Source organism: Candoia aspera, chromosome 4 (genome assembly GCF_035149785.1).
Source record: "Candoia aspera isolate rCanAsp1 chromosome 4, rCanAsp1.hap2, whole genome shotgun sequence".
Lineage (NCBI taxonomy): Eukaryota > Metazoa > Chordata > Lepidosauria > Squamata > Boidae > Candoia > Candoia aspera.
In genome coordinates, this window is record NC_086156.1 from 47,547,764 (window position 1) to 47,557,793 (window position 10,030).

Genomic DNA, 10,030 nt, shown 5'->3' on the forward strand with positions numbered 1-10,030 from the left:
TACTCCAGAATGCTGCAGCCTGCATGTTAATTAGTACTCAATATAACACTAATACTGCAGGCCCTACATTAACACTAATACTGCAGGCCCTACATTTTTACCTATAAAGCCCTTTATGACTTGCATAACTGCTTGCTCCAACATGTATTGGCCTGACCTACTAGATCGTCTAAGGTGAAGTTCCTGGTGGTCCTGCATTTCCAAGAAGGAAAAGGAGCTGAAGCCTGGAGGCACTGGTTTTCAGCGGGAGCACTGGTGCTTTGAAATAGTTTCCCAAAGAAGATCAGACTAGCCCTTTCCTTGATGATTTTTAAATGGATATTAAAAATTAAGCTCCTTGAAGAATGTATTGGTGAATGTTTCAGTCGAGTTCATGATTGCACCATCTTCAATTTATTTTTGTTTATTTACTTAGCTTTTCCTGCCTCTTTGTCCTTGTGATATTGTTGTGGACGATTTACTGGATTATGATTTTATAATGTAGATTTTTAAAAAATGTATGCTGGATTGTACCATTTATGATTTAATTAATTGTTCATATCTTGGAAGCAATCAAAAACCTTTTGATTGCAGTGGGATACATATCTGTTTATATCTGTATGCAGTGTATCTGCATACCTGTATTTGCATATCTGTATGCAGTGGGATACATACTGTATCTATATGCAGAGAGATAGCATCCCTACCAAGTGGGTCCTGCTCCTTGTACTTTCCTGATAAACTTTATCTGGTAAAAGTACTTACAAGACATCAGATTTAAAATTAGGCATAAATGGAGATATAGGTTTAAGTTAAACATTACAAAAATCCACTTTTATGAAATAAACCAAATTTCACTGAGTTCACACAAACTAAGCCACAACACATGTGAAAAATTCACATCATGCTACAAACCAACCAACCATATCATGACTTAGGACATTATGTGACCTCCCACAGTGTATGGGGACTTTAAGACACTAAATCTCAAATCATATTAGAACTGTAAGAGCCCAAACCAGCTCAGGACCAAAAAAAGGAAGAGGAAACTTTGAAAATAATACTGAGTGCCCAGTAAATTTATTCTTGAATTGGAACTTGGCAGTAGTACATAGCAATACATACACCTTTGTTAATGGAGAGCAAATTTATTTATTTATTTGATTTATTTATCAAATTTGTCACTGCCCATCTCCTCCCACCGGAGGGACTCTGGGCGGTTTACAACAAAATACAACAAAATTACCAGGAACCCCAATTTAAAAAAAACATAAATATAAGTATACTACTCATGACCAGATTTATCTTTTCTTCTGTCTTTTTAAAAAAAAAAATCTTAATTCTTAAGAATTTCTGAAGCAAGGAAATGATGTCATTTTATCAGAAAAGTTAAAAACAAAAGATCTCCCTTTGGATCAATGAAATTGAAAGCTGCAATGTACACAGAATAACATAGGAGTATGAAAATGCTGAACTCTGTAATAAAACAAAAAGCAATATTAATAAGAACGCTCAAGAATTAAAGCAGGCCCTAATTTTAAACTGAACAAACATAAGTGGCAGTTCCCAGACTAATACAAAAATCAGAATGAAATATCCTTCTAAAATTACACTATTCCAAACTGGAAGACAGCTCAGATTAAAATGTGCCAAAAAACTTTAGAAAATGCACATTTTAGAATAAAGCAAAATAAAAATCTGTATGAATTTTCATGTAGATGCCTTTGCAGTGATCAGAAGAAGCAGAGTTGAAATCTTGTATTAAAGAACATAGGCAAAACTGACATAGACAAAAGTTATGCATTACAGCGTATAATGTCTGTCTCACCCTTTATACACATATTCTTCTTTTACAGTTAACAACTGATGTAGTATAAATTATTCCCTAAGTTTATTTCATACAATGGCATAATAGAGCTCTTACTATGCAAATTTATATACATTCTATTCCTTTAAATCCTATTTTCATCCCTACCAAATGCCAACCCTCGTTTACTTGAATTCATTTGTAATTTGGAATACTAATGACAAACAACTCTTGCATAACTCCTGCATAGCACATACTGTTACATAACTACACCACCCATCTTTCAGGGTACATTTTAAATGTCAGAAAGCATAGCTAGGTAATCAAGCTGCCATCACCAACTGAATGTCTTTTGTTACTTGCTAAGTAAAACAGGGGTGATAACTTCTATTGCCTGAAATATGGACTGTTTTTATATATTTCATGCCATACTAATTTTATTATTTACCGTTCTGCATCACTGCAATGACCATCAATGCAGTTTTTTAAATTTAGAAACTAATTCGAAGGACTAAAAAACTGTAACTTACCTACTACCATAAGTGTGAATTCAAACCCTCTCTTGACAGATTTTCTATAAACTTGATTGGGGAGATTTGCAAACCCCACATATCCTTCAAGATTCTTCTGTTGCTAAGATAAAAACATGTGAAGTTAGGATATTTATGTTTTAGTATAATTAAGTTCTGCTATTTATATTATTATTTTTTAAGATCCATACTCTGTAACTATGAAAAAGGCTACTGTTTTCTTAGTACCTCATCTTCCAACCACCTAAATTTGCCTCTTGCAAAAACTTTCAGTCTGCCTCATTATTTTTTAAGTTTTGGATATTCAGTGTTAGGGCATATTCTGTTCTTGATAAGTGAGTGCTATCTGATCCCAAATGCAGTACAGCATTGGCTTGGAATATTGTTCCTAATAAAAAGCCTAAGTTCAGATAGCACATGTGCTATCATCTGGAACAGGAACAGGTTGCAACCTTCTGTTAGTCTTCCTGAAGAATTCTAGGATTGGAAAGTACTATCACTTCTCATTAGTGGTATTATGAACCAATAAGTGTTTTTCAATAATCCCACTACCTTCTACATATTTATTAATTTTATTAAAGATATGTATACTTCCCCCCTCCATTTTCTTAGAGACAGATATGCTATCTGAGTGCAAGAAAAATGCCATATTCCTTTTGAAGAAACAGCTACCTTCAGAAAATACATTTGCATGCCTTACAAGAGTTTCATAGAAAAAAACAGTTTCCAAGAAATGCCAAGAATACTTACAGCTACTTTGTAAACAACATATTTCCATCATTTCACATGTCCATAAGCAGGCAAGACACAGCCAAAAGTGACAAAAAGCAAGGAATTCCAGTAGTTTGGTTACACCAGCCAGGTTCAGGTTTCATCAAAAAAGAAAGGGGAAAAAAAAAAGAGTTACTTCCATTTGTACAATGAAGGGGTGTGTATGTGTGTAGTTTTTCTGCTTAAAGCAATACACTACTTAGAACCCTACAACAGAAAAAAATATTTAAATATGGTGCTGGTACCAAAAAGACATCAAAATATAATCAAAGGCACATAATAATAAAAACATTCCATAGAAGTTAAATGGCTTGAAACCCAGATAAAGATATCCCAAGGAGTCACTTTTCTACTGCTTTGAGTGCCCATCTTTCACTTTTATTCTACAGGAGAAGGGAAGATATAACTGCTAAAAGCTTTTTTAAAAAGACATTTAAAACTTTACCAATGCTTACTCATATCCCCAAAAGATTAAAACACCAACTAAAAAAACCAAAGTCAGTAAATCTTTGTCACCACAGAACATAGAGCTAAACTACATATTAAAACTTAGCAAATGGCTGCTTTTCTGATTTTTTTGTTAGAGTAATATGTATAAGCATCAGCCTTAATTTTCCTTCTCACAATCACATCACAGATCCTACCCCCTTTAGGAGAGTTTTAAAAGGTACCATAAAAAAAAAAAAAGAAATATATGAGGTTTGCAAAACATGGGGCTAAGGAGAAGCTTTAAACCTGTATGTACTGGTATGCAGTATCATTCTCAGTCAAGTCCTCTGTGTTTACATTATTGTAAACAAAAATTGGAAGAGCAGCTGCATACTAGATTGTAAATAGGGATGCTCTTAATTTTGATCAGAAGGCAATTTAGGGAACAATGGTAGGAAAGAACGAATCTCAATAAAAGTAAAGCATACAAAAACTTGGCTAAAGATGGGGGACAGTGAGGACAAAGGAGTAGAATTAAAGTATCTTATATCAATCATCTGTCTGATCAATCATCTTTAACCAAACTTACTACATTGAATTCAGTCAGCTGGGTTTTCACATCACACTAAGGCTTTGTTTAATCAGTCTGTAAAACATAACTACATCTCAACTTTTTGCTTAGGTTCTTAACACTCACAATATTTTAAAAAGGCTCTATAAACTTGAAGATGCAATTAATACTCTGAAACCTGTAATTAATTACAGTAAAATTTCAACAATGCGAGATTAAGTATCTAAATGTATAGCTCCAATAATGAAGAGCATTGTTAAAGCTGCTATAACAGACTTAGTGCTTAAATATTTCAGGTGTCTACATAAAAACTGTTACTGTAAAAGCACATATATTAGAAACAGATACCTCAAACTAGAATGCCACCTCATTGCTATGTCTCATCACAAAATAAGTAATAGAAATGCAGGCAGCATCTTCCACAAATGAAGAATATATGGAAACAAATAAGAGTAGGGCTGGCTGGAGTAGTCACTTCAGCTAATATACATGCAGCTCTGTTATATAACTATGAGCACCAACATATTCTAACATGGTGGTGTTCAATATTTTATCTTACATCTCATAAGCACTCTGTCAAAGAATTGGGGCCACTATGACAGAAACCTGAAAAGATCATTTATAAATTCACAGATATTGAGACTAATCCAGTGCAGACACAGCTTGAACACCAGCTTTATTTTTCCCTCTCAGTTTGGATGATCAAGAATTCTTGGAAATTTGAAACTTGCAATAATTTTGTAAACCTTCAATTGATCTTTAAAAAAATGTACCGATTCAACTATTTTTTTCTTTCACAGTCAAAACAGCTATATTTACTTTTTATTTCAGTAGCTAATGATGGAATTCTAATAGGCACTCACAATATGCTCCAACAACAAAAAAATATAAAAGCCAGAATAACTACACATCAAATATGAAAAATAAAAAAGTGTATTTATATCTATATCAATCAAAGCTAAGATGTCACTGTTACTAGTGCACAGGCAACTGAAGGAGAACCTTGATCCTGTGCTATACTCATCTATGAGTAGCAAGCTGACCTTTCCAGAAGCTATGGCCATGAAGAAGGTGAAGGTGTCCTTGGTTCTCAGTTTCTGAAAAAGGAAGTATTTGGTGGTGGAATCAAAAAGTGAGTTTGGACAAAGGGCCTTTTGCTCTTGGCTTGCATGTGGGCTTGAACTGGTCCTCAATATTGTTGGCTTCACAGCTGGACAGAAACACTAAACTAGAGCCTAGTGGCTCTAAAAATACTGAAAGGAAAGAAGCAGGAAAGGTGATATGTGGCTGCCTACTAAAATACCCACAGTCAGAATGGTAGGTAACACATGCAACTCCATATAGTCAGCATGATAGTTGTGGAATGGCATCTTTGTCTTTCACTACCATGACTATTCCCTGTGACCAGCTGTGTTCCAATCAGCATGCAAGTCCTCATGGTCTCATACTTAAGTACATCTGTATGAGCAGGATAGTAATTAGGAAAGCATTTTAAGAACCTGTGCCTCTCCTGTAATCTCTTCAGATCTAGTGAAATCTAAACTCTCATCCCTTTATTTTGCTGCTGTTGTCAAGTATGTCTGCATTCCATCTAATCTGCATCGGCATACTACCAATGGTAGAACTACCACCAGCTGAGAAACTTAGTTAAATCAAGCATACTATTGTACAAATATTCAAAGCCATGGAAAGCTAAGAGTCTAAGTAATTATTCCGCAGAGTCGTATCATGTCAGTACAAACGGTTAAAACTGAAACTCAGTCCTTTTATCCTGAGATAGTTGTTTGTATACAAGCCTTTTCACACAAACAAGTATTTGACTTCTACCAAAATATCCTGAACTTCCAAAGATGTATGATTTTTTTTGGAATCCACCTTCTAGATATTGCTTAACAAAAGTACCTACTAATTAACTGAATTAATTATTATGAAATACTTATAATTAATCCAAATTTTAGGTTGGCCAGAATTTATAGACTTGTTAAATTTACCTTTTTTAGCATTTATTACATGAGGTATTTGTTCTTGCTCTGATAAAGTGAGCTGCATTTGACGAAGGGAGCATCTGATAAGGGTGAAGGAGGCACCTGATGAAGTGAGCTGCAGCTCATGAAAGCTTATGCCTCTTAATAAAATTTGTTAGTCAGAAAAGGTGCTATCAGACTCCATGACTGTTTGCCACCACAGACTAACACAACTCTATAATTGTTCTTGTTCACTATTGTACCAAACAACTCTAGGATGACCACTAGAGCTAAACATACCCCCACCCTCTAAGATGAAGATATTCTGAGATCTCTCCATATCATACAAATATTAAGCAAGTCCATTTACTTGTAAAATTAATACCCTAAATTTGTCAAAAACATGCTGATAATTACTCTTTTTCCTTTTGACTAGGATGCAAATTCATTAATATTAGTAATTTGTAGTCTAAGAAAACAGCAGTACTTTTTCTTCAAATAATCTGTAGAATCAGAAAACTGATCTGTATAAGATATGCAAAGATCACAAAAATAATTTCCATCATAAGATGCCGCATCTACTCAGTTTATATTAAATTTACCCAGCTGACCACTGTGAAGTTGCCACACTTACTATTAAAGTTGGAAATGTACTGTATAAAAGATCTCCCTTCAAATGTTAGCACCAATTCAAAATGAAGACTCAGTGTTCTATAAATAGCAACATGGAAAAAACTAAAAATATGGTATCTTAAATCTTTTTTAAAACAACCTAAATTAAGACATTTTAGACATATAATAAATATAAGATTTCTTACCATGAAAACATTAATACTAAAAAAATATAAAACATGCTGGTAATAACTAAAGCTTTAGAATATATTTCAAAAGAATGGACATCAGATTTTCTTTGTTGGAGGTGTAAAAAAAATGTGAGCGTTCACTCACCCATACAATATGGTCATGGGATCATTTGATATCTTTTTGAGATAGTGTATTAATATATGTAAATAGATTTATGGGAAAATCTTTAAATGTTAAAGATGTTATTGTTTTGAACTATATACTAAAGCTTTGAAAACTGTTTATCAGGAATTATGGTTGTACTGAGCATGGGGATGGCTAAAAGAAGCATTTTGAGAAATTGGAAATGTGGTATTATTCCAGTGTTAAGGAATTGTTGTTGGAAATGTATCATCTATCTGTTTCAGAAAAAGTAGTATTATAATTATTTATATATAATATATACATATACATACATACATATATATAATTAAGGTTCAAGGATACAAGGTTCTCAAGATCTAAAAGCTCCTTGAAGAATCACTACCAACTTGATTGGACTTCTTGCAAGAACAATGTACATCTCCTTGCTGGGCAGATAGAAAAAAAAACCTAATAAAAAGGCATAATTCCTTGCCTGTTAGCTTTAGTGCACTCACTGCTGGCACATGGTCTATAAAACAACTTGCAGACCTTGAGAGAAGACTCCTCATCTGACCAAAAAACAGCTGCTTGAGAATTAGATTCAAATGTAGAAACTGGCATCAAGTATATAACTTGTGTAACTAAAATCAAATGTATAAATCATGTAAATATGACCACAGTATTTAGGAAGAAATATAACAATAATATATCATGCAAATTCAACTACAAGTATGTCCAACTATATTTCAATACAGTACAACTTATTCTAGATGTAGTGAGCCTAAAATATTATTCTGATTTATATAATATCCTAACAGGGAAAAAAACCCAAACAAAATAAACCGTGCACTTTTATTCAAGGATAAAATTCTCTACATTGCCCAACTTTAAGAAACTAAATACTTTTATTAATCCCATTAAAGATTAATGATTTCAAGCATTATTTGCGTAATAAGAGTGTTAATTTATAATATTTTAACTATACATCTAACATACCATTTTGGAACCAAACACATTTTGGTTTTTGTGAAGGATAAATTATATCCACACTAAATATCAAACACATGAACCCTTTTGAATTTTCAGTATTTCTGCATAACTATGAGCTAAAATGTGACCTGTTCTCCACACAAGTCCTAAAAATAGATAATGAAAACTGGGTTATCTATCTAGTTTTAAGACTTGTGTGGAGAACAGATCATGTTTTAGGTAATATTTATGCAGAAATATTGAAAATTCAAAAGGGTTCACAAACTTTTAAGTACCACTGTAACTGAGTCACAACCTGTTAAAAATGCAATACAAAAATAACCCAAACCATTCTAACCACTAATGAAAGACCTGCTTAAAGCCTGCTTCCCCTCTTTACCAAAACAACACTCTTCTTCTATTGCCAATTAACCTGAAACTGCAGGACAAAGATTATACTCTGGCCTCTGCCACAGCAAGACAACCAAGGGGTGTAATGTTGGGAAGGGATGGTTGTTTACACATTTTAATTTGTTTCATTACAACTGGTTGCAGATTATTTTGAAGTATCACAATCAGTCAAAACGCAGGTAAAAGTCCTATAAATGTATGTTCGTTTGAACCTTATCTTTCAATTTAATGAAGAAATTTATTTCACACAAAACCAAAACAATCCCTACGATGTTGAGATTGCCTTAGACCTTCCCTTAATCTTAATGCATCCTATTTGAAAAGTTTAAAATTCACTTTATTGAGTGAAATAAAGTTTGTTTAATGAAGGATGACCATATCCATGCCTTGGTAGTTCCCCATTTCTGAAGTAAGCAAATCAATATCTTGGTTTATTACACTGGATGCCCAATAAATTGCACTGATCTGTCTGAAAGAGACTTTTCACTGAAACTTTAGAAAGTGGTGCTCATTCACCTGACTTTCCTGATGGAATAGAATACAGCAATACCAGGAGCCATTATTTTTTCACTTAAAAATTCATTATATGCAGCAGCATGCTTGCCAATCTGCCTTTAAAACAAAAAGTTAAAGGAGCAGTATAATATAGGACAATCTAGCCAGCAACACCATTAGACATCCTGAGTTCAACACCCCACCCCCCCAATAATTTCTGATAAGGAGTCGGGGAGAACATTTTTATGTGCTTTTTCCATAACCTTTCTCTAACATGGATAAAAAGTATTTCTACTACTTGCTACCAATTAGTTGGTACAGAACTAGCCAGATATTTGCAGACTATACATGTAGTTCTGATTGAACTACAATATGTAAGAGTTGGGTTCAAAAATACAGCCTAGTCACACTTTTATGCTTTTCTCACACAAACAGTTACACAAACCAGAATAGATGGTTTAATAGAGCCACCTGCAATTCAGGAGCACAACATGGAAGATGCATTGGAAACATTATACTGGACAGGTATGTGGCTAAACATTAGACAGCACAGTGAGGCAGCTGCTACATGCTTGATACTAATTGAAGGGTCAAGAACACAACTGCTGGATGGGCTAATGCAATTCTGAGCGGCATTGGAAACATTGCATCAAAGGCAAATGAAGTTCTTATTCCCCTCTACTTTGCACTGGTGAGACTACATTGGAAGCTCTGGGCACATTTCCAGAAGTATATTGTCCTGACTAGATCCAGAGGACAGCTACAAAGATGATAAAGGGACTTGAGGACTTACACTGTGAGGTTGGCTGAAGGAACTTGGGATGTTTAGTCTGGAGAGAAAAAAACCTGAGGGATTACATGATATCAGTGTTCAAGTCCATAAAAAGGTGCCACCGGGCAGATAGTTAGGAACTATTTTCCACTGCCACAGACACAAGGACCAGAAATAATGGGTTTAAGTTGTAGATAGCTAGATTTAATTTAAACATAAGATCCTGATGGTAAAATCTACACAACAGGCGAAGAGTTTACTACGGAGGTTATCAGAACTCCATCTCTGCATGCTTTTAAGAAGTTGGACAGCCACCTCTCAAGAATGGTTTAACTGATTTTCCTGCACACTGCAGAGGTCTAGACCAAATGATCCTTCTGACACCTTCCAATTCCTTTGGAAGAG

At 34.2% G+C, this 10,030-nt stretch overlaps 1 protein-coding gene across 2 annotated transcripts in view; it reads right to left on the reverse strand.

Annotated features, from left to right (window-relative positions):
- Positions 1 to 3,084, reverse strand: part of SEPTIN7 (septin 7) — a 53,583-nt gene extending 50,499 nt beyond the window's left edge. Inside the window, exons 1-2 of one of the 2 annotated variants that reach the window (XM_063304044.1) lie at positions 3,067 to 3,084; positions 2,317 to 2,419 (exon numbers count right to left, since the gene is read on the reverse strand). In XM_063304044.1, coding sequence (XP_063160114.1) covers positions 2,317 to 2,326 — 10 coding nt within the window. In that variant the 5' untranslated portion in view covers positions 2,327 to 2,419; positions 3,067 to 3,084. Of the gene's footprint in view, positions 1 to 2,316; positions 2,420 to 3,066 lie in introns of those variants that run through there. The other variant, XM_063304046.1, reaches the window with a different exon arrangement.
- Between the last annotated feature and the right edge of the window lie 6,946 nt (positions 3,085 to 10,030).